The sequence below is a fragment of the Pteropus medius genome, unplaced genomic scaffold (assembly GCF_902729225.1).
Source record: "Pteropus medius unplaced genomic scaffold, Ma_sr-lr_union100, whole genome shotgun sequence".
In the NCBI taxonomy this organism is placed as follows: Eukaryota; Metazoa; Chordata; class Mammalia; order Chiroptera; family Pteropodidae; genus Pteropus; species Pteropus medius.
The window spans coordinates 7277138-7303454 of record NW_024351647.1 but is presented as its reverse complement, the minus strand read 5'-3'; the positions used below and the strand labels follow the sequence as shown (position 1 = coordinate 7303454).

The window sequence follows — 26317 nt, the reverse complement described above, 5'->3', positions numbered from 1 at the left end:
AAAAAAAAAAAAAAAAAAACTTTGAGAAGATTCAATTTGGAACTCCATTTGTCGATCCAGGTAATAAAGTTACATAGTGTTTGGAAGAGTAAAAAAATCATAACCAACTAGATTTTTACCCACAGCTCTTTTTGTATTTGCTATGGCCATACACATACAACCAATATTTCTTAAGCTCTTACTGGTCAGGCAACGGTCAAGATACTTCCAAAGACATTTATCTCGTTCAGTAATCTTTATGACAGCCCTTTAAAGAAGGCATGATTATGTCCATTTTATTGCTAAGAAAACTGAGTATTAATTTCCTATGACTAGTTTTAAAAAGTTCTTACTCAATTCAATGCTTTCTCCATTATACAACAGCTGCCTACCACTTATCCCAATCTAATTATCCTTACTTTTAAGTATTTTTCAGAAACAGATTACCCAGTGTAACAGATGCAGCAGCCACCTCACTGAAACTATACAGACTAGCTAAAGGAGGGAATCAAGTTGGCAGGAGACATCTCTGGACTGGCTATGGAGTAAGGATCAACAAATAGACGTATCAAGACTTCTACTGTACTGAGCTTTGATGAAGATTACAGTATCAGGGAATATCTTCCTCACACTATCTCAGCCTTTCCTGGGTTGGCTAATTCAACAAGTAAACCATAGAAGGGTGATTGCTGTTAACTAACTCACTCCAAGAGGCTCAGGTACATAAACACAGACATCACTGTACACATGTTCACAGGCCCTCTGTCTCTTGTCAATACAGGATGATTCAACCAGCCCCCCCACCCCACACACACTTTTTTTTTTTTTTTTGACAGCTCCAGCTCAGACTTGTGGCAGGTGAACATTATAGTTCTACCACACAGTGGAGCTAAGTAATAAAAGGTGAGTAAAAATACAGTCTGGTTAAATATATTAGATTGAGCATAAAATGGTGATGGCCATTCATGTTTTCTAGAATACTTTCCTGTTTTCCAGAACAGCTTTGTAAGACTTCCTGATACAGAATTGTTCTAAGAGGAAATGATTTTACTCAAAAGTCTAACACAATTGGTTTTTCCATTTTCAAAGAGTACTCTGTTGCTGTGTGGAAAATGGAGGGTAGAGGGGCAAAAGTAGAGGCGAAGTGCCTCTAAGGATGCTGCTGCAGAAGTTCTAGGAAGAAAGGATGATAATTTGAACTTGAGTCATGACAATGAAGTCAAAGAAAATTGCGTATTATGAGTCATATTTTAGAAACAGAAGCATCTCGCCGATGAGTTGGATGTGAGGAGTAAAAGAAAGGAAGAGATATAACATTAAAATAGCCTAGACCAGGAAAAGTAAGTTTCTGAACATTAACTAAACCATTCAAAATACTGAGAATGTTTTGAGATGATGGACAAAGTGATTGTCACACAAAATAACCTTTAAGAAACATCCTGCAAAAAAAGAAAGAAAAAGAAACATCCTGTAAAACACTTTGATTAAAGATGACCAAACCATAATTAGTAACAAATTATTTTGAACTATTGAAAAATGAGGAATTTTTCTTTAAGTTGGTATTAAATCTATAGGTCTAAAAAGGATTTTTTTTTAATTTTATGGGATTTAAAGTTCATAAGTGACCTTCATATGTTGTAGCAAATTTTCTTTTGAGTAACTTCTACGATTCATTAGTTAATGTATTCTCATATCTCCAACATTTGTTAATGGCCCCATTCACAGAACAGAAAATTTGGAACAACTATTGCTTCAGAAAAGACCACATTCTGAATGTTTTTATCCTGAATGAGACTTGGTTAAAGTAATGCAAATATATATTGGATACTTTATGTCTGGTTTAATTTCACTTTAAAAAAAAAAAAAGAATACTTTGTATCTGAAACTTAATTTCAGTCCCTAGTTACACATTCTTCAAATCAGAGAGGAAAGGGCATTTAGAAAGTGTAAGTTTATGGTACAAGAACCAGAACCTGTTCATCCCACAGCTCAGGCACTAAAAGACCTGAGATAATATAAGTTAAGACATAAATTAGCAAGATCTTGAGAAATTTTATTGGCCACATGAGTCCCCTATGTTATGGAAATACAAAATCTAGAACTAGATCTGACTCAGAGAAAGAAGCTTTGTACACACATTATAAGTTCCAAAATATTAATCAGTTTGCTAGCCCCCTGGCACAAATTTTCTTTCTCTCCAAAAACAAAACAAAAATACGTTGTAATCAATCAGTTCTCCCCTGACACCTTCTGCCATTTATCCAGGGAGGTCTTACTGTTATTGAATATTTAAAAGAGACCATTGACAGATTCCTTGGGTAACTATGCCAACTCTCAAAAATAATTTATGATTGATTGATTGATGCTATATTCCAGATAATGGAAAATATATGTTTTTTATGCCCTATTCGCAGAGGCTATAGTAACCAAGACCATGGTCTGGTTGCAGGATTTTTTAACAAAGGTCGGTGTTTTCTTAACCCAGGAAAACATAAAGCCATTATGCAAATGTATAACCATCCAAAATCATTATGCCTTGAGGTGCTCCAAAGAAGTGATTGGGAGGTAGAAATTTAGTTTTCTTTACCAGTTTTCTGCTGCGTGTATCTTAACATTAGATCAATAATATCAGGTTCCATAGTTTACATGGCCTTTTCAGCATCATATTTCCAACCCAGACCATCAGAGACCTATTTTGACAAGACCGGATTAATGCTGATCCTATTTCTCAGCTGTAGCTACCCTGGATGACTGAGAAACTGTATTAATAGAAGTGAGCAGCAGCTATTTTCTATAATTAATTTGAGTGTTTTACTCCTGAACTTGATAGATTGCAACACAAAATAGAATCAATGAGTTAGTTAACTACCTCAAAAGAGAAAAGTGATTCCAATAGCCCCAAGGGTCTCCTGTTCCCTGGCCACGCAATCTAAGTCAGCTTTGCCCACAAGTAACTGTGAGGGTATAATCTCTTCCTGAGAACTAAAAAAGTGCATTTATTCATTCATTTTATGAATATTTGTTAAAAGCTAAGTGCGAAGCATTATGTTAATTCCAAATCACTTCTGATAAAACAGCTTCTCAGAAAAACTGCTTGTGAGCCTATGACAAGTTCTGTTTGAAACTTGCTGCTCCAGAAAATGCTCCTGATACACTTCAAAGAATTCTCTCTTGGGAGAGGCATATAGTTGAATAGGAAGTATGGTGAAGAAATGCCTTATTTAAATCACAAGGCTGATCACAATATCCGAGCTCATAAAAGATGGATAATGAACTTCCCGGAAATGGCTGTAAATTGCATCAGGCATAAAATGTTCTCCTATGCCAAGTTTGGGGACAGTTCACCACTCCCTCTTGAGAACAGAAGAGTTATGGTATAACTACCTACTCTGAAATTTAAAAAAAAAAAAAAATTACTGCCAAGAAGAGAACTACCCAGTCTGATATAATCAGGAGAAAGAAAGAGAAAGAGAAAGAGAAAGAGAGAGAGAGATTGGGGGAGGGAGAGAGAGAGAGACAGAGACAGAGACAGAGACAGAGACAGAGACAGAGACAGAGAGAAGCTGTTAAAATGCAGTTTATATGTCATTCCTCAGGCTCTGGTAAATACAGAACTTAATAAGAAAAAGATATTGACAGTCAGAGCTCTCATATACTGTCATTGGGAGTGAAAAGTAGACCAATAACAATGGGACACTGTTCAACTTAATCTACTAAAATTGAAGAGACACACGCCCTATAATACAGCCTAAAAAAAGTGCATGCTCATGTGAACTAAGAAATATAAACTATATGTTTATAGTAGCATTCCTCGTGATTGTCCCAAACTGGAAATAACCAAAATATTCATCTATAGTAGAATGGTTAAACAAGTCATTTATTCATAGAATGCAAAGGTATAGAGAGCAGTAAAACTAGACAAACTAAAGATACATAGAACAACATGAATTTTACAAACTTACTATTGAACAAAAGAAGTAATCCAAAAGTACTACATAAAATGTGATTTCATTTACGTAAAAGTACAAACATAAGCAAAACTAAATACTTAGAATTGCATACTTGGTTGCTAAAATAATGAAAAGCAAGGAGATAGTTACCAAAAGGAAAGGAGAATGTTATAATCTGGAGTAACAGAGAGGCAGAGGATACTGATTGGGATGAATCATGAATGGAGATTCTAGGATGCAAGTGATATTCTATTTCTTGACCTCAATGCTAATTACTCTTGAGTTTTATTCATAATTATTTAATAAGCTACATATTTATATATTAAACATGTTTACATACATTTCGCATTAAGAAAACATCTCTGTTTATCTATTGATCTTCACTAACTTCTAGTTTTTACAGTCCAACAATAAAGCAAGGATTGTATTTCAGGGTTAGACAAAAATAGCAGTGATTGATAAATAAATATTTATTGCATTCCCCATGGTAGCTTCAATACATATCTGGGTCCCCATCTATCTCTACACCTTCATTAAACAATTTGCTGGTCCTTTCACAGCTCACAGATCCATGAACCCTTCCAACAACTCCAGCACCATCACTAGCTTCATCCTCCTAGGCTTCCTTTGCCCCAGGGAGGGGCAGGTCCTCCTCTTTGTGCTCTTCTCTGCTGTCTACCTCCTGACACTCATGGGCAATGGTTCTATCATCTGTGCTGTGCACTGGGATCAGAGACTCCACACACCCATGTACATCCTGCTCGCCAATTTCTCCTTCCTGGAGATCTGGTATGTCACCTCTACTGGCCAACATGTTGGCCAACTTCCTCTCTGACACCAAGGTCATCTCTTTCTCTGGGTGCTTTCTCCAGTTCTACTTTTTCTTCTCGTTGGGTTCTACAGAATGCTTTTTCTTGGCTATTATGGCATTTGATCGATACCTTGCCATCTGCCAGCCTCTACATTATCCCACCTTTATGACTGGATATCTCTGCACCAATCTCGTGGTCAGTTGCTGGGTACTTGGTTTTCTCTGGTTCTTGATTCCTATCATCATCATTTCCCAAATGTCCTTCTGTGGCTCCATCATTGACCACTTTCTGTGTGATCCTGGTCCTCTGTTGGCCCTCACCTGTACCAGAGCTCCTGCAATAGAGTTAACTAGCTCCACCTTAAGTTTTCTGCTCTTATTTATTCCCTTTCTTTTCATCATGGTGTCCTATATTCTGGTCCTACGAGCTGTGTTGAGGGTCCCTTCAGCAGCTGGACGAAAAAAGGCTTTCTCCACCTGTGGGTCCCATCTGGCTGTGGTTTCTCTTTTCTATGGCTCAGTGATGGTCATGTATGGGAGCCCAACATCAGAGCATAAAACTGGAATGCAGAAGATAGTGACTTTGTTTTATTCTGTAGTTACTCCACTCATTAACCCTGTAATATATAGTCTGAGGAACAAAGATATGATATGTGCTATAAAAAAATTATTGGGAACATAAGTGTTTTGGTTTAAATGATTTTGAGGGACTTAATTTGTTGTTAATTTCTTGGTTAAAAAGACTGACTGGCATCACTCAGAAAATTATTCATAATGTTTTTGAACTTTATACACCAGAGTGGTTTTTTTTTTATTATTTCCTAGAATTCATAGGGCTATCAGGGATCTCAAAGATGTACTCTACCTCCCTAATTTTACAAATGACAGAGTACAGACTGAAAAACTGAGATGAGTTTGTTGGGAAAATATAACTAAAAATAAATCTCCTGCCAGCCCAGAAAACCTTTCCAAAAGATAGAAAAGAATAAAACAGTTTTAATATTAAATAAGTATTAAAGCAATGGAATATGTGCATCACAGGCAATCCTCTAAGAGATGGCAAAGACAAAAAGAAATCTAATCCCTTTACATAGCCAGGCAAATACAATCCATTACATACCTGTTTTCAAGATAAACAATAACTAGTCATGAAAAAGACTTGACAGCATCATTTATCACACATAGTTCATCCTTGATTCACCTGGTAATTGGGATGGCTATTTGTATTTTCTAATTGGCTCATACAAAGGAAAAATAAACACATCTATACAACAGGAGGTAGTTTGGGAGCTTAGAAGTTAGGCCACCAAAGTGAGGCTCCTACTGTGCCACAGAAATTGAGAGATTAAGGTACTATCTACTTTGATGATTACATTTCAAACAGATTTTCCAGGTCCTTGACAAGGACATTTCTGTCATAAAGCTGGCAAGAGGCTTATTTAGCTTTCAGAAAGAGTTGCATGCATTTCAAAAACAAAGAACTTAATTACAAGTTTTCTAAAGTAAATAACTAAAGGAAGAGGGAAAAGTCTCTTCCTTTATTTTCACTGTATATGCCTTTGTATTTTTAAAGTTTTGTTCTAGATGCATGTATTTCTATTTAACATATATTTAACCATGTAATTTTAACATTAAAAAATAAACTTAAAGCTTCTGCTCAGCAAAGGAAACCATCAACAAGGTAAAGAGACAACCATCCCAATGGGACAATATACTTGCAAGCAATGCCTCTGATAAGGGCCTAATATCTAAAATATACAAAGAACTCATACAACTCAATAACAACAAAAAAACAAATGATCCAATCAAAAAATGGGCAGAGAGCCTGAACAGGCACTTCTCCCTAGAGGACATACAAGTGGCCAATAAATATTTGAAAAGATGCTCAACATCGCTAGTTAATAGGGAAATGCAAAACAAAACCACAATGCAATACCATCTCATACCTGTTAGAATAGATATAAGCAACAGAACAAGTAATAACAAATGCTGGAGAGAATGTAGAGGAAAAGGAACCCTCATACACTGCTAATGAGACTGCAAATTGGTACAGTCACTATGGAAAACAGTATGGAGGTTCCTCAAAAAACTAAGAATTGATCTATCAAATGATCCAGCAATCCCTCCTCTGGGTATTTACCCCAAAGACTTGAAAACCCATATCCAAAAAGATATTTGCACATCGATGTTCATAGCAGCATTATTCATGGTGGCCAGGACATGGAAGCAAGCGAAGTGCCCTACGATAGATAATTGGCTAAAGAAGCTGTGGTACATATGTACAATGGAATATTTTTCAGGCATAAGAAGAGATGAAATACTGTCATTTGCAACAATATGGATGGACATTGAGATAATCATGCTGAGTGAAAAAAGCCAGACAGAAAAATTGAAAATCACATGATATCACTTATATGTGGGACATAAACCTAAAAGCAACAAATGAACAGGACAAACAAACAGAGAAACTCATGGACATGGACTATAGACTAGTTGTTACCAGAGGGTAGGGAGTTGGGGAGGAGAGAGTAGGTAGACAAAATAAAGAGAGTCAAATATAGAGAGGTAGGGGGAGGGCAAAGTGGGTAAAGGGGATTAAATATATGGGAGTTGAAGGAAACCGGACTTTGGGTGATAAACACACAATAGAATATATAGATGTCAAATTATAATGTACCCCTGAAAATTATATAATTGTATTAACCAATGCTACCCCAATAAACTTAATTTTAAAAATAAATAAACAAAGTTAAAAACTATTTCACTATAAAATGAGAACCAGGGAAGTATTTCTTCACAATTCTCTGATTCCTTGAGAATCTAGAAAAAGGGCTGATTGTTGATGGAAAACAAAAACAATAAAACTGATAACCTCTTGATATCATCTCATTGAAATTCTTTGGCTCTGTTGGAACAAAGTAGGAAATTTTTTCCTTCTCTGAGGACCTATGAGAGTAAATAAAGTATAAAACTTAAAAGTAGCAATATTTTAAATTGTCATATCATCTTCCTCCATGGTCACTTTTTTGTTAAAACAATTGAATTCATTCAGTATGCAAGACTCTGAGCTAGAAGTGAATAAGACACATTTTATTCTCTTATGTGAGGTTCATAATAAGTGGTAAATGGAGCAAAATATACTATAAACAAGGGAATCTGAAGTTTCTATGCAAGCAAATGAAAAAACAGTACATATAAAAGCCAGGAGTAGTAAAGGGTGAAAAATGGCAAGTTCTGAAAAATGAGTATACCCATTCACAGATTACCATCTGTTTACATGTATAACACAGTATACAAAAATGAAGTGTTTCTAAAAGTAGTGTCCATAGGGTATTTACTACCCATCATGATTTATAATTAGCCACACCTATTGATATATTAATGAGCATCTTTAATCAAAATAAGTATGGCTCCAAGATGTAATTCAAAATTCAATAAACAATTAAATAGATACAGATAGATAGATAGATGATGGATAGGTAGATAGATAGATAGATAGATAGATAGATAGATAGATAGATAGATAGATAGATGCAAAGAGATACAGAGAGGGATAAAGAAACATGATGTTCGTATGTTGAAATATAAAAATCAATCTTTAAAGGACTTCAAAGTGCAAGTATTATACTTACATTTAAAATATTGCACTCACACTCAAAATGTAACCTCTGAGCCAGAATCACATTAGCTGGAATGTGCTCTGTGCATTTGACTTACTTTTTTTAATTCAGTATTTAGCTTTCTTTTTAACTCCAAGGGACACACTGACATTTATTTCTCTTCAAGATAGATTTTTTAATACAATGGTTCTTTCATTCCACAATTTTTAAAATAGTGTGCTCTTTTCTCTATAATAATAAATTCTCATTGTAATAATTTTCAAACTATAGAGAAAAGTATAAAGATACTTTGAGTTACCTAAAACCCCACTACTCTTGAGGTAACCATCATTTACATTATAGCAAAAAATTTTTCACTCATTCTTTTAGACATAAACACACACTCATATCCATCAATTTTACATGAGTGAACTATTGTACATGTTTTTAAGGTAGACTCTTTTATTTTTTTCCTTACTACTCCCTACAACCACCTCTTCTTCCTCAATCTACTTTTTACTCCACTACTTCCCATCTCTACTAGATAAATCTTGTACTTGTGCTTCATACTATTCACCATGCTCTTAATTATATAAAAATGTTTATAATTATATATAAGGGTATTTAATTATTTATATTGTAAACATCAAATCATATTAAATAGACTTCTAAATATATTGCTTTTTCATCTTGCCTTATAATATGCAAATCTCTCCAAAGTGATATTAGGTATATAAAATATTTCCATTTTGTATAGTGGGCTAGAGATGTATAATTAATAAAACCAGAGTCATTAAACAGGATCCTTCAATGGAAGAACTCTTCATGAGCTTTGGCTAGTATTAATTCCATAAAAGACATGACTGAGAACAGTTTTCATGTCATTACTGAGTAGGCTGTCATTGAGAAGTTTTAAGACTTGAGTCTTTATAAAAGATATCATTATGATGATGTGGTTTATTGTCTTCATTTCTTCTAAATAGCCAGGCATGGGATTCACAATCATTCATTATGGTTTCCTAGAACAGAGACACCACCACCAAGTGAGACCCACATTAAGAGAAGGCATTTTGATGATCAGCTGCTGAAATCACCTGAAGGGTAGCTCTCAGCACCAATGTATATGGTCCAAGGATATTTAAAATAGTGAGAATGATGATAAGTACATAGTACGTGTTCTGATGTGGCATAGTTATGGGACATGGCAATCACTGGGCCCATCTGTGGTAGATGATGCAATATGCTATCCAGATCTTTCATTTAGGACCGAGGCACTCATTTCCCCAGATAACAGAAGTCTAGCATACTGATGACTGGCTCACAGCTGAAGCCCTTGCCAGAAATTGCCTTAAGCCAAAGGGTCTAGCCTTTTCTATGATTATCTTCCCAGCCCAGGATCGGCTCGCATTCAATGATTGCTCAATGCTGGTGTACCAAGGCCTGACACTCCTGCTTCAATCAGTGACAACTCTGAACAGCCAGCCATCCCAGCTCCAGAGTTCCACATGGCATCAGCTGAGACTTTTGTTTCAACTTTATCACGGTTCATTTTCTGCCCTAGACCTACTTTTCTCGCTCCTGTACAACTGTTGTTTCCAAGAGAACTCCACAACAAACCTGCATGAAATCTTAGCATCTGTTTCCAGGGAACCCAATATACAACACCATGTCTCTTAGGAAGAAGATAGGGATTGAGTGTTTGAGGAAATCGATGAGCCAAGAGAGACACATCAGCCTACCACAGATCCTGTCATGATGTTGGGGTAGTAGAGTGGATGGCAGATGGCCAAGTGCTGACCTTTTTCCATTACAGAGTAGAAGAATCAAGCAGTCGTGCCTAGAACAAAGATGTAGAACAGAGTGAAACAACCTGACTACGAAATGGCCTTGGTTTTAGAAAGAACGTTGTCCAGCATGTTGGAGGCTGCAAGTAACTTCAAAAATCATGATAGTTACACCCTCAAGCTTACAATGTATCTAGGTTTAACTTCCACTCAATAACAATTTAAGAATTGTGCAACCTCAGGCATACTGTTGATGTCTTCATTTTACAAATGAGGTAACTAAAGCCTAGATTGATTAAACAAGTTGCCTCAGGCTAAACAGTGAGTGTTGGAAGCAGAATGAAAGAATTATGTCTCCAGAAACCACACTAACTGTTATGTTATGCTGTATTCTGTTAGATTATCATGTGAGCTCCTGAACTAAGCATTTTATATACACTATTGCTTTCAGACCTCATGACAACATTACAGGAACCATTACTATTTCACCTGTTTTACAGAATAGAAAGCCAAAGCTTGGAGAGAATAGGTATCGACTTGCCCATAGTGTACTCTAATAATAACTAAGAAAGCTGGGATTCAACCAGGTTTCTCTGAGTTCAAAGCTCATGTTCATCACTATTAATTTATCATGGCAAGGTGATATATATTATTGAAAAATGGGAAAAATTCTCTATGTGACACTAAAGCTGAAATAATATTCAGCTATTAGAAACTATGGGAAATGGCTGATAAGAGCTTAATGAATAAGCATAGTATAATATTGTAAATACAATGCGGCTCCTATGTGCAGAAAAATTAAAATATGGTCTTTAGAAAAAATTACCAGAGGGAAGTATACCAAAATATTTTAAATGACAATATTTGGGTAATAATATGGAGGTCTTTTTTCCTGAGGTTTTTTTTTTTCTGGGTTTTTTTTCAATTTTATGCTTTATTTTTAAATGCTTCTATATCGAGTAATAATACATTAATGATTTTTTATTCCATAATAAGTTATTTTTTATAATGATAATGGTAACTCTAGCTCAGAGTTTCCCAGTTTAAAAGAACTGGCATATACCTAAAGAATATTCATCTACATAAAACCTCACTAACCATGCTGTCCCTTACTTCTTCTAACAAAGCTTATGTTGTAACTTCAAAAAAATATTTTCTTAAATTTCTCAGCATCACATTAAGAGAGAACCACTAAGTCCCTTGAGAGGATGGGGGCAGGAGCAGGAAGGCTGAAGTAAGCACTTAATATACAGAAGAAGAAAAAAGATCTGTTGACCCATCCAGCTTCATTTCAGTCAGTTTCATTGGTACTGTAAGAACAGGAAAACTTTCTTGACTCTGATATCAGCTGATAAGATATAAATTGTGGTGAAATCATGCTAGCAATATTTCAAACTGAAGATTGTTATCAGTCACGTGGTACAGTTTCTTATGCCTTGCCTTCCTGAGTTGATATATCTCTACAAAGTTGGCAGACTGTTTATATTTCATTACTATTTAGTGATTTATCTTACAAGTATAAATGAACTAGAACAAAGTAGGACTGCAAATTATGATACAAATCATAATTTAGAACCCAGTTTATTTAAATACAGATAAACACATAGAGAAGTGTATATGCATATCCATGTGTATATGTGAGAGAATACGAAAAATAATTCACAAAAAGAATCACAAAGTATAAATATATTAGTGAAGAAGTGTTCCCATTTTACTTCAATGATAAGTCCACGTGAAATATGTTTTGGGTCACAAATGGACCTTCATATTTAGAATATAATACTTTTCCTATCTCAGAATATATGTCCTTTAGAGCTTTAACCTTCTTAACTCATTAAATAATTTTATAAAATATCTTACCCATGGCATCTTTTTCACATTTCTTTCTGGAATATTCATATTAATTTCCCCATGATAAATGTCTTATAAAGAGGACAATCTTTTACAGTTCTTTGCATTTCTCTACTTTTCTAATCCTCATTCATTCACAACCCAGAAGACTAGTAAGTACATAGAAAACGTTGATTAAGCAACTGTTGTTGGATTTTTGGAACTCGTGTGCTCAGTTGAGGATAAACCACAAAAGACCTGTAGCAGAGAGCAGAATTTCCTCTGCCAACTTATATATCACTACAGCTGAAATAATTCCCTAAAGCTTTTCCCCATATTTTTACATTATTTTTCCTCCTTACTGTTATCTTACTTAGGATTCAGTTAAATCATAAGTAAAATTGGATTTATTTGCAAACGTTTAAAAAGACCACGTTTCCAAATATGACTTTGAGACTCAAAAAAGAAAGAAAGAAAAAAAGAAAACAGACATACTTGATAAATACAAGTGGATAAACACAAGTGATCTAATGATTTTTTTGTAATTTTTTATTTTGAAATAATTTCAGCTTTATAAAAAATTTACAAAAATAGAAAAATATGGAATTTCTATGTGTCCTTTACACAGGTTCCAAATTGTTAAAATTTTACCACAATTGCTTTATTATTCCCTCTGTGCCTTTTTTGTCTTTCTCTATTTCTCTGTCATTCTGTCAGCCTTTCTCAACATGTATACCTTTTGAGAGTAAGTTGCAGATTTACTCTTGCTCCTTTATACCTAAGTGTTTCAGTGTGTATTTTCTAGAAATAAGCAATTTTTTCTTTATAACCACAGTATAATTTATATTGGTATAATACTACTACCTAATTTATAATCTTATTCTGTTATTTTCTCAATTATCCTAATTGATATCTCTTATAGTGGAAGGTGGGAGAGATTTTTTTCTGTCCTAAGAGCCAATCAAGCTTACAAACTGAACATTTTTTGTGAAAGGATGAAGAAGTACAAATTAGTAGTTACAAAATAGTCACAGGGATGTAGAGTACAGTGTAGGACAATAGTCAATATTACTGTAATGGCTGTGTGTAGTACCAGATAGGTACTATAGAGTAATCAAGGGGATCGCTTCATATATTATATAAATGTCTAACCATTGTACTGTATACCTGAAACTAATAGAAAATAAAATAAAATAAAAAATTAAACCATTTTTTAAATCAAATGAGCATCCAGATATTAGTAAATTGGTGAAAACTTCAAGGTTCTAAAGTAGACTTCTAAAAGCATCATTCTTTCTAGAGAATTCTATGAAATTTTTTCTTCAAAGTTAAACTTCCATATTTGAAAATTAAAGTAACTGCTTCATAGCACAAATAAATAGAATGCAATAAGAACCATTGAATCCTAAATTATAAATGCTTACCAGAGTCTACACAAGATTTCTAAGCATTGTTTTCTATAGGAAAAGGTTTTTAAATTATTCTTTGTATTGCTCTGAACTCATTATAAGCACTAAATTGAGCTACTGGGCTTGTATAAACTCATAATTAACAAAAAGAGAAGCCAATTTAGTTACAGCCTGATCTTTGCCTACTATTACTAACAGCATATTATGCACAAATATCTTGAACTTCATCTTTAAAAGTAGTTGACTGGAAATGTGAAAGAAAGGAAAGAATACTGTGTAAATAAAACATCATCAACTCTACTGAGGATGTAGTTATCATTGATGTTTTTGCTTTGGGACAAGTTTCCCATATGAAGTATGTTCTTTTAAAGTAATCATTGTTGGAAATATAAATTCAGCTAAGACTTACTGAAGTTTGCAACAGTTTTTGTTTTTGTTTTTGTTTTCTTTTTTGCCATCTAAACATTATAAATGATGATTAAGTACCTAAGTCAGCACATGATATCCTATTCAACCCATAATGTACCTGCTCATAGTATCAATGTATTCTAAGAGCTAATTACAGGTACCAAGAGGGGTAGGAAAGGCAAATAGAAAAAAAGAAAAATAAGCATAGCAACACATGGGTATTCTTGCATGCAATTAATTTATAACCCTGCTATATAAACCTGAATATCTGAATTCAGCTCTTTGTGTGTATAACTCCACAGGTGGGGTCTTCTGCTTTCAGAGTCAAAGATGTTCTTTCATGACTTTCAGAGGGTAAAATGATTCACTTAACAAATGTGTGGCTGGAGGTTTGTATGTGCATGGAGCATAGGGGGAAAAAGCACAGGAAACTCTAAGAAGCAAGACGTGAAAGATAGGACAGGGCTGTGTTGCGGGGGCCCTACTGATCAGGCTACGAACTTTGAGTTTTATACTGCAGGTAGGGGAAACATTAAAGGTGCTTAAACAAGATGTGAGATGTTTAAGAAGAAAACTCCTTCAAGGAATGTGAAGAAACAGTCAATGAGTAGCACTGAAAGATCTACTCCTTTGTTGGGGTGAAAAAACGTGAGGTCCTACTACCAGCTGCAGCTTTTTGAATGTTGCTTCAGAATGACCCTGCTATGTGGCCCCTTGGCCAAGAGTATCTTTGGGCCTGGTAAGTGTCCCTTGAAAGACAAGTTTCTTGAGTGGAACTGCTATGACTCAGAAGATCTAACTGAAAAAAGAGAGAGAAAGATCACTGAGGAGGCCACGGTCGTCTTACAAAGAGAGAGATTTATCCCCTTGTCTGAGGTCCTTTACTCCCCCAACTGATCTCTTTCTAATAGGAAGATGGGGATCTGTCCCCAGAGCTCACAATTGACATTGACTTAAAAGAAGACCAAAAAACAAACCCCAATAAACTCCAATACAGACATCTTATCTTGGGTTTCATTTAAAAATTTCCCTTGAGCATATGACAGATATTTTGAACAGGTTTGGTAAGTGATTGATGAATCACTGATTGCATCTCTGGCCATCTCTAAGAGATTTAGACCCCATTAGAGGTATTACACCCTCCACCACCACTGGGGAAAAGGAAGGCAGACATAAAACCACAAGGGTCACCAGAGAAGACAGGGAGTGAGCAGGGGAATAACTAGCAGAGATCTGTCCCCTGGCACTGTTCTCCTTCTAGAGATGGTAAATAAATTCTCAAGGAGCAAAAGACAAGCTTTGCTTATAATCCCTGAATCCTACAGCACATACATTTACTGATCTTCCTCTCAACCTATTTTTACATCTCCTCTCCAAGCTGGTTACTACACACACAACTACCTCTACTCTCAGAAAAGCCTGCAAGAAAGTGACTGAGAAACTTCAGTTGAGATCCCCTTTCTTGCTTCAGGAAAGAAGGTAACGTAGTACTTAGAAGAGAAAAAAAACTTAAATGCAGATGTAGAATATATATGTTTTAAAAAACAGTCTCCCGCTAACTCTAATACAGTTTCACCCAAAACATTTAATATTTATTATGTGTCAGATATTGACAAGGTGCTTCCACCTTCTCGATTCATTATCTCATCCAACAGTCTTTATAACAACCCTTTGGGGAAGGCATTATTGTCTCCATTTGATATTTGAAGAAACTAAGAGACAAGAAATAATTGGCTTGTAGAATTTCCCACAACAATGCAAGTGCTAGAATTCAAATCCTGGGCTCCCATATTCAAATCCAGTACCACTTCTATTATGTCACAATAGCCTACGACTTACTAGCACTGGATGAGTAACTGCACTAACTTTCGAGGGCTTTCAAGAAAGTGTATACAATGCGACAGAGGGCTATATAGCACAAAAGTGTTACCAGGCATTTAAATAAATATTATTTATTTAACCCTCAAAATACCCTCAGTAGTCAGTATTCTTATTCTCTTCATCTTACAGAAAGGAACCAAAGCTTAGAGAGGTTAATAACTTGTCTATCAGATACAGCTAGAAAGTGGTAGAAGCAGGATTTGAACTCAGAGGGTCAAAAGTTCTGGAAGCTATGTTCCTTTATGGAGCAGCCTCTCCAGGCAAGAGAGCAGAGAGTTATGTCCATAAGGGAATTATCTAAACTGGCTGCTCAGAGAAATTTAGTAAGGACATACCAAGACTTCTACTCCTCTGTGGTTTCTGCTTCCAGCTTTACAGAAAAAGAAAGTATCTATGAAAAATCCAGATTGTTAAATTAGCATCCATAATTGAGAAGTGGAAATGCACACACAGAATCTAACTTCTGGATACTAATTTCACAAGTTAAAAAGTGAAGCTTGTTTGCTTTGTTTTCTTAATCCTCTGTCCTAGCAGTCTAAGTGCACAGACACAGCCTTAAAGGCCCCTGTGCTCATGTTACCACTCCCTTGGCCATAGCGCCCTCTGCAGCCAGTTCGGGGGGATGTGGCCAAACTTTGACCGTAACACAACAACTGCTTTCTATGCTTAGGAGCTAAGTGACAAATGATGAGTAACAAAACAGTTTAATGGAAATATCTCTTCCTTTACCCACACTTAATTTTATTAGGTTTAGCGTAAAACATTTTCATACATTTCCTATTTTCCAGAACACTTTTATCAGGCTCATACTTGGAAAAACTATCCTAAAAAGAAACTGTCTCAAATCCTGTACCTTCGTATATAATTAATAAAATAAACAGCAAGGGTTTGCATTCCAGGATTATGTATCACTTCTAGTGTGCAAGTCTAGCTGTCCTGTGTGGTCTGGGCATTCCTAGAATAACAGTAAACATCTAGATGTGACAGGATTAAGAATTGTGTGGTACAACTCCCATTTTACATTTAAGAAATGAAAACTTAGAGATGTTACTATTTCAGTATGGTGAGATTATTGATGTTAACATTATCTTTCAGGATATCTATCAAGGTGACGTTATGTGCTATTAGCTATTTTTTCAGGTAGTTTTCTCCAGCAAACTTGATGGATTTACTCATAAAATTGGTATGTAATGAGATTAGAGAGAATAAACAGGTTAGGTTGAAATAGACTCAATTGTCAAATAATTTTTAAGTGACATCAAAAGTCCCACATTTTTTCTCTTCCAGAATCACATGACCTAATAAGACACCTGCCTACAAGTAGCCGCATTAGGTGACTGCTCATGGAGAACTTAGGAAATGCACATAACCATTCACACATACCAAAAAAAAAAATTATAGAAACCCTTCTAGATGCAAGGATCATGTCACCTCTATGACACTGCTGTTTGACATAACAGAAACCCCAGCCTACTCTTAAAAAAAAAATGTTTGCCAAGAAGAGAGCTAACCCAGTATATTTAGTTTAAGATGAGAGATAAAGAGAATTATACAATGTAATGTCAGTCGACATTGCTTTCTCCTGCCTGGGTAAGATATGTGAGGTAGCGATTTTAATTTTTTTTTTTTACTTCTATATCCCCAGCATCTAGAAAATATACCTAGTAAATACTAAGCACTCAATAAATATTGAATAAATAATGGACAAATAAACAAATCTCAGTTTCTTGTTTCAAAGAGAAAATGAACTCCCTGTGCTCATCCAGGGATATGCAGTAATTATGGGTCTTTTCACAGCTCACAAACTCATGAAACTCTCCAACAACTCCAGTATCATCACTGGCTTCATCCTCCTGGGCTTCCCTTGCCCCAGGAAGTGGCAGGTCCTCCTCTTTGTGCTCTTCTCTGCTGTCTACCTCCTGACACTCATGGGCAATGGTTCTATCATCTGTGCTGTGCACTGGGATCAGAGACTCCACACGCCCATGTACATCCTGCTCGCCAACTTTTCCTTCCTGGAGATCTGGTATGTCACCTCTACTGTCCCCAACATGTTGGCCAACTTCCTCTCTGACACCAAGGTCATCTCCTTCTCTGGGTGCTTTCTCCAGTTCTACTTTTTCTTCTCGTTGGGTTCTACAGAATGCTTTTTCTTGGCTATTATGGCATTTGATCGATACCTTGCCATCTGCCGGCCTCTACATTATCCCACCTTTATGACTGGATATCTCTGCACCAATCTCGTGGTCAGTTGCTGGGTACTTGGTTTTCTCTGGTTCTTGATTCCTATCATCATCATCTCCCAAATGTCCTTCTGTGGCTCCAGGATTATTGACCATTTCCTGTGTGACCCAGGTCCTCTTTTAGCACTCACTTGCAAGAAAGCTCCTGTGATAGAGCTTGCTTTCTCCACTTTAATTCTTTTGCCCCTCATCATTCTCTTTCTCTTCATCATGGGGTCCTATGCTCTGGTCCTAAGAGCTGTATTGAAAGTCCCTTCAGCCGCTGGACGAAGAAAGGCTTTCTCCACGTGTGGGGCTCATCTCTCTGTGGTTTCACTGTTCTATGGCTCAGTGATGGTCATGTATGGGAGCCCAACATCTGAGCATGAAGCTGAAATGCAGAAGATTGTGACTCTGTTTTATTCTGTTGTGACTCCACTTCTTAACCCTGTGATATACAGTCTTAGGAACAAAGATATGAAAAAGGCCCTGCAGAAATTTCTGGGGATATAAAAAATGTTAATCAGTAGGGCTCGTGGGCAATTAGAACTCAAATTCTATTTAACTTATTTAAAAACGTTTTCAAAAATTACATTTAACTCATTTTCAGGTTAAAAAATGGTTTTATTCAGATAATTGTTCATCCTACTTTTGATCAAAATCTCAATCATTTATGACCATATGTCTGTTTTTTTATTTCTTCTCTTGGTTTTTTATCATTTGTCCTGTTTCTTAACATGCCTCAATGTATTAACTGAATACCAAACTCTATATTTTAAAAATTATAGACAATATGTATAGTAACTCAACAAAAGTTAAAGTTTCCTTCTAGCAGTAGATACAGGCAGATGATTTTGATCTCATTTAAGGACTATGTTTATGTGATACAAATAGTCTATGCCAGTTTTACTCTTATTTCTGTGTTGTAACTCTGCTCCAGGAACATAGCCTTCTGAGACCTCACACACTGCAAGCCTGGACTGTTTTCAGGACTCCTCCACCTTAGCAGGCCCTGACTTCTTATTTCTGTACTCCATGAACCTCACAATTTTGAATCCTCTGCTCAGCACTTTAGAATCCTAGTTTCTGCTTTACACTAGATTTCTTGAAAGCTCATCTTGCACATAAATAGCTTAAAAATCCAAAAATACTTTGAAAAGAGATTACATATTTTGAGCCTCACTTTTCTGTGATCTTTCTCTCTCCATAATTTGCTTCCCAAACCCCAGCTGGTTTGGAAACCACAAACACAAAGTCCTTTATCTCCACAGTTTGGTGAAACTTCTGCTTTCTGCTGAGACCTTTATTCTTCCTTCCTCCCATTCTTCCTGCATGCTTCCATATCCCCACACTCTCCCTACCCTGAGAATCATCATGTCCTCAAGGAAAAACACCAAAGTGAATGTAGAACTCATCTGTTTGTCCTTCCCTTCTTGGAATTATAGCCCCTGAAGTCTTGCTTGTGTCGATAGCCCTCTAGTGCCTTCGAATGATTGTTTTGTGTATTTTGTCCAGATTTTATAGTTACTTTCAGCAGAAGGGTTAGTTTAATACAATCTGCTTAGCCATAACCACAACCAGAAATTATTTTCTATTATATCGAAATTCCATATCTTCTCATTTATTCCCTCACTTTCAGAAGATTATCTTAAACCATTCAAGACCCACAAATCAGAGACAAATGCATATAGGGACTGGTATAAACACAAGTCCGGGCTGTAGGCCTGCTTTTTTTTTTTTCATTGCAATCAACTCCAGATTCCACGGGATTTCACTCTTGTGAACAAGAAGGAGGGTAAGGGAGGTGGGTGGAGGAGTCTGGGTGCTTAAAATAAAATGAGAGGTAAAACCAGAACCACAGAGAACAGATTTAGGCCATATTTTTTTCAATGGGAGGTGCTCACAAATTATAGATCAGTAAAAAGATTCACTCAGGATTTGCATTAGTAACTTGGGCTAGTTCTCCTTGAACTCCCTCCTAAGCCTTGAATGAAAGGTCATCCTATTATTGAAGTGTCTTTACCAATTCAGCTACTTGATCCTTCAGATGAAGAAAATAAGAATTAGGAATGAGGAGTGATTTGCTGAAGATAATAACTTCAATGGTAAAAAACAAGAAAAACAAAAACAAACAAACAAAAAAAACTTCCTATGAACCACCCCTTTCACTAGCCCAACTTGCCTTTGCTTTACTAACTAATCTTATATTTCTGTCTTTAGGATTTCTGAATGATTTGCTTGTTAATAATTTAGGACTTTTCAGTTATTTGCCAGTTAAACAATGTTTGTTTCCTTAATGTATATAAAACTCTATAAACAGTAATAAAACAGAACAAGATCCCAATTGGAAATTAAGCTAAAGAATATAAACAAATAACATCAGAAAAGATTCTTAAACATATGGAGAGATAATTCATTTATAAATAGATAATTTAGAATAAACTTATAATAGTATTTCATTTTTAACCCATTGGACTTTCAAAGATCAAAAGTTTGATAACACACTGTATAGGAGTATAAGTTTTACAAACTATATAGGACAATTATGCAACTTCTATCAAAATTTAGATGGCATATACCCTGTTCTCAAGCAACTCAGTTTCTAAGGTACTTAGCCTGTAAATATTCTCATAACTGTGAGAAATGGTGAAAGTACAAGACTATTTATTGCAGTATTGTTGTAATAGCAAAATGTTGAGAAAATATCAGTTCCCATTAAGAGAAGACTAATTAAATGAGCCACAATTCAGTCATGTGATGGAATAATATGTCTTCAATTTTATAAAACATGAGGAAAATCTATATGCGATATGATGTAATATCTCCAATATATATTGTTGAGTGGGAAAACCAAGGTAAGTAGCAGAGTGTAGCTACCTTTTATGTAAATGTTAGACTGGTTCCTCATGAAGATCTAGAAATCGATAACAGGGGTTGCTTCAGGTGAGTAGAATTTGCTGTCTGAAGAACAAAAGAGTAAAGGAGACTCATTTTCTTCACACTAGCTTTCAAACTTTTTAAAATTCTTTGCCATGTGCCTACATTCTTTGTTTAAAAATAAGTAATAATACAGTTGTTTTTGAACAAAGAATAACTTTCTAGAGGAATTTTCTGATAATTAGATCAAGAAAATCATTTTCTCCCCACAATTCTAGATTTCCTTAGGAGCCTAGTCATTTATAGAAAAGTTGAAACAGGGTCCTAAGAACAACTTAACACTATTCCACTCAAACTTTTTGGTATTTTAGAGAAAATATGACAAATGTCTTTCTCTTCTTAGGCTTGTACAAATACACTGTTATAAACTAACTAGTTTATCATATTTATGTATATATGTCTTCTCCCTCATCATTCAATTTTTGCTGTTGTTGTTGTTGTTGTTGTTGTTGTTCTTGTCGTTGTTGTTTATCATTGTTGTCGAGCCCTATAATATCAGACATTGAGCCAGGAAATAAATTTGATATGAAAGTATATAAGACACATTTTCTTCCCTCACAGTCTCACGATAGAAATGTACAGTAAAATTGCAAGGGTTTTCTTTTTATTAAATGGTATGAGTGCAAAAAGTGAGGAAAGACTAAATACTATGAGAGATCATGCAAAGCAGCGTGTATGAGAGCACGGTTCTGTGTCATGTGAAAAAGGACTCAAGCATAACTAATTAAAGGGCATTGCCTTTTTGCAAGTACACCTCAGGTTACAGAATAGAAGTGCTTCTAGAAATTCTCTGTAGACCACCATATAACTAACCACTCCTAGAAATTATTAATGAGTTCCCCAAATAAGTGCAACTACAAAATGCAATATACATTAAAGTCCAAACAAAAGTATGATTTTAAAATTTCAAGTAAACATTGGTTGTAGAAGTAGAAAGCCATGTTACTTTGATCTACCATCCTGTTAAGAATAAAGAAAAATAAGAAATAAAAGAAAATAATAAAACTTGACAAGCTAAAGAAAAAATGGGAAAATCGCAAGTCAAAATTTTTATGAAAGTCCGAGTGGTGAGCACTTAAAATTATTCATATTCAGAGAACATTTACCTATAGTTCAAATCTGTATATTTCACGACAAAGCCTGGTTGGAGAAATGAAGATGACAGGCCTCACATGAAGCTGGAGCCCTTAGTGGTCTACGTCCTCAAGTATGAACAAGAACTAAACCTGACACCACTTAGAAGGAAAATTAAAATTCAGCGTCCCTGGAAATTTGTGGCCATGATTCAACTGTTGCTTGGATTTACACACAGTTTTCTACAATTTTCCCAGTATGTTGCCTTCTTTTGATTCAAAGGTATTTAATTTTCCACTAGAGACTCTGCCATTCCCTTCCTTTTGTCTCTCTTCATGAATGGACACACACACGGACACACACATACACACCCCTCACAATACCATGGTTCTTAACAAAATTTTAAATATTTTAATTCTCTAGGATAACCCATATGTTAGGCCATAAAACAGTCTTAAAATTATTTAATTAAATGTTTTGGGGTGACATTGGTTAATAAAATTATATTGGTTTGAATTAAACAGTTCAATAATACATTATATGTATATTGCATTGTATGTTCACCAAACAAAGTTAAGTTTCTTTCAATCATTTTACATTTTACCCCCCTTACCCTTATTTACCTGCCTCCTCTCCTCTTTCCCTTTGGCAACCACTATACTGTTGTTTGTGTCCATGAGTCACTGTTTGTCTTGTTCGTTTGTTGCTCTCAGTTTTATATCCTATATATAAGTGAAATCATGAAAGCATGATAATTTCAAGATCCATCTATGTTGTCACAAATGGCAGTGTTTTATCTTTTCTTATGGCTGAGTATGAGGCAAGCAATACTCTGATATTAAAGCCAAAATCACTATAAGAAAAAAGAAACTGCAGACCAATATCCTTTATGAATTTAGGCAAAAATCCTCAAAAAAAAAAAATACTAGCAAACCAAAAAGCACAAGCAATAAAAAATAGATCAATTGACTCCATCAGAATTTAAAACTTTTGTCCATCAAAGGACACTATCGACAGGATGAAAACATAACCCATGGAATGGGAGAAAATATTTGCAAATCATATATCTGAAATAGAGTTAATTTCCAGAATATATAAAGAACTCTCTTAAACTCAACAACAAAAATTTGTTTTTTAATTTGACAAAAGACTATTTCTCTAAAGAAGATATACAAATGGCCAATAAAGATATGAAAAGATGCTCAACCTCACTAATCATTAGGAAAATACAAATGGAAACTACAATTAGATACCATTTACAAAAAAATTTTTAGAAGAAAGAAAGAAATAGAGATGATGTGGAAAAACTGGAGCACCAGCACATTACTGGTGGAAATGTTAAACGGTGCTGACACTGTAGAAATTAGTATGGCAATTCCTCAAAAAATTAAACAGAATTATCACAAGATCCAGCAATTACACTGGTAGGTGTATACCGAAAAGAACTGAAAACAGGGAATCGAAGAGATATTTGATGTTCACCCATGCTCATAGCAGCGCTATTCACAATAACCAAAGAGTGGAAGCAATCCAAGAGACCTTTAACAGATGAATGGATAAACAAAATACTATATATACAAACAAGGAGGATTATTCAGCCTGGATATGGAAGGCCATTCTGACACATGCTACAACATGGATGCACCTTGGTGAAGTAAGCCCATCACAAAAGGACAAAATTTGTGTGATTTTTATATGAGGTACCTAGAGAAGTAAATTTATAGAGACAGAAAGCAGCATGGTGATTGCCAGGGGCTGGGGAGAGTGGAATGGGAAGGTATAATTTAATGGGTACGGAGATTCAGTTTGGAATGATGACAAAGTTCTGGAAGTGACTGGTGGTGATGGTTGCACAACAATGTGTATGTACTTACTGCCACAGAACTGTACACTTAAATTTAAATGATCATTTCTATGTTATGTATAGTTTACCAAAATAAAAAATATACATTTAAACCATCAAAAAGGTAATAAAGAAAAATGAACTAATGAAAATACTTGAAGAACTCAAAAGAAATTAAGAAAAAAGAAATAAAGAGACAGGACAAAAAGAAAACAACATATCAGTAGATAAGGACTGGAAGCAAAAATTCACAGATGGCAAGTGTGTGAAGAAAACACACTCCTAGAGAGTATAAACAATGTACATTGTGAACATTCCCTGTATTGCACAGTGAAAAAGACTTCCTGAAAACAACAAAAAAAAATTCTTTAGAAACCCAAACAGACATCTCACCATTGCCTTTAAAACATTATTCCTGCCTTTGCTCTGTTAGCAAATCTAACCTAAACTATATGAAAACTAAAGGATGTTATACCAAGGAGCCTTGGGGAAGTCATGAAGCAGCCCCAGGGGAGACTGAAGATTTCACAATAACCTAAGATGAAACTTTAATTGAGCCCTTGAGAGTCTCAGTAATACATTCTTCCCCTTCATTCACCTGCATCCCCTTTTCTGAAATATCCTCATGAGGTTCTTATTGTATTTCTTGCAAATACTCTACAGCAAAAGTAACCAATATATAAAACTCACCTGTTAAAATTTCTCTGCTGGGTAAGATGAGTGAAATATTTGGGTGCCTGTGGGTGGTTGAAGTCTTTTATATAGCCCTTGAGGAAAATATCAATAGGTCAAATGAGAACCACACCTCCAGGATTGACTATGGTTCTGTGCTTCTTTTCACTGGCTGACATATCTCCCAAAAGAAATATCCCTTTGCTATAACCGTTTCTTTTTGAGCACCTCAGGAAGGGAGAAAAGGGAGTTTAAATGTTTTAATTCTGTGTATCCTAGGTTTCTCAGGGCCAGGCCCCTGGGTTTTGATTCCACATAAGGAAAGAGAACTATCAGTGAGAATATAGAGACTCAGTGTTTATTCCCAGCTTTGTCCACACTTAGCCCTGTTATGAACTTCAAGTAACTTTTCTACCTTTCTAGGCATGACTGTATTTTCTTCGATGACATCTACAAATTGATGGAATATCATTTAATAATAATACATTTTGCAAACTTCTGTGAGTTTCCTGTTTCTGGATATTTGATTTCGTCCACAGTATCTCCAGTAATATAATAATGTTATGTTACATGAACTGTTGACTCCAGCACCTCACTCCTCAGATCTCCATCAGTTTAACTAGCCCTAAAATTTTCTTGTCTAAAGACTCACAAAGGAATGCCTCATTGTAGAGAAATTTGATAAATTACATAATTTGGTACTAGAAGACTGTTCAGTGTCATGCTCAGTTACTGATTTTCTACAATGCCCCCAATTAAATAAAACTTATTCTCACTTCTTATGTACATCACATAAATTTTTAAAAAATAAGAGATTGTAAGCTGAAATTGAAATTGAAAACAAAACAAACAAACAAAAAGAAAGGATAGAAAAAATAAATGCAAAAAAGAGCTGGTTTTTTGTAAAGGTTAATAAAATTGACAAACCCCTGGCTACATTCACAAAATAAAAAAGAGAAAGAACACAAATAAACAATGTTAGAGATGAAAGAGGGAAAATTATGACTGATATTGCAAAAATACAAAAGATCATACAAGAATACTATGAAAAAGGATATAACACCAAATTTAATAACCTACAAGAAATGGACCAGTACTTAGAAATATATAACCTTCCCAGACTGAATCAAAAAGAACTGGAAAATCAAAATAGATCAATCAACAGTATGGAAATTGAAACAATCATCAAAAATCTATCAAAAAGTAAAAGTCCAGGACCAGATTGCTTCACCAGTGAATTCTAACAAACATTCAAAGATTTAATACCTATTCTCCTCAAACTCTTCCAAAACATCAAAGAGGAAGCAATATTTCCTAACTCATTTCATGAGGCTAATATCACTCTGATACCAAAACCTGGTAAAGATAACACAAAAAAAGAAAACTACAGACCAATATCTCTCATGAACACAAATGCTAAAATCCTAAATAAGATACTAGCAAACCGAATACAGCAACATATTAAAAAGATTATACACTATGATCAAGTGGGCTTCATCCCAGGGCACAGGGATGGTTCAACATATGCAAATCGATTAATGTGATACACCACATGAACATATTAAAACATAAGAATCATACGATCATATCAATAGATGCAGAAAAAGCCTTCGACAAGATACAGCATCTATTTATGATCAAAACACTTAACACAATAGGTATGGAAGGAAAGTACCTTAACATAATAACGGCCATCTATGACAAACTCTCAGCCAACATTATACTTCATGGCGAAAAACTAAAAACCTTCCCTCTAAGATCAAGAACACTGCAAGACTGTCCACTATCACCACTCTTATTCAATATAGAATTGGAAGTCCCAGAGAGTGCAATCAGGCAAGAGAAAGATTTAAAAGGCATCCAAATAGGAAATAAAGAAGTCAAACTGTCAGTATTTGCAGATGACATAATTCTCTAT

The 26317-nt window shown here is 35.2% G+C and overlaps 1 protein-coding gene and 1 pseudogene across 1 annotated transcript; both read left to right on the top strand.

Moving 5' to 3' along the window:
* Positions 1-4500: 4500 nt before the first annotated feature.
* LOC120587139 (olfactory receptor 11G2-like) lies at positions 4501-5422 on the top strand (annotated as a pseudogene).
* Positions 5423-17459: 12037 nt separating this feature from the next.
* Positions 17460-18386, top strand: LOC120587138 (olfactory receptor 11G2-like). The gene has a single exon (XM_039843816.1). It carries the CDS (start codon positions 17460-17462, stop codon positions 18384-18386), a length of 927 nt encoding a protein of 308 aa, XP_039699750.1.
* Positions 18387-26317: the final 7931 nt, after the last annotated feature.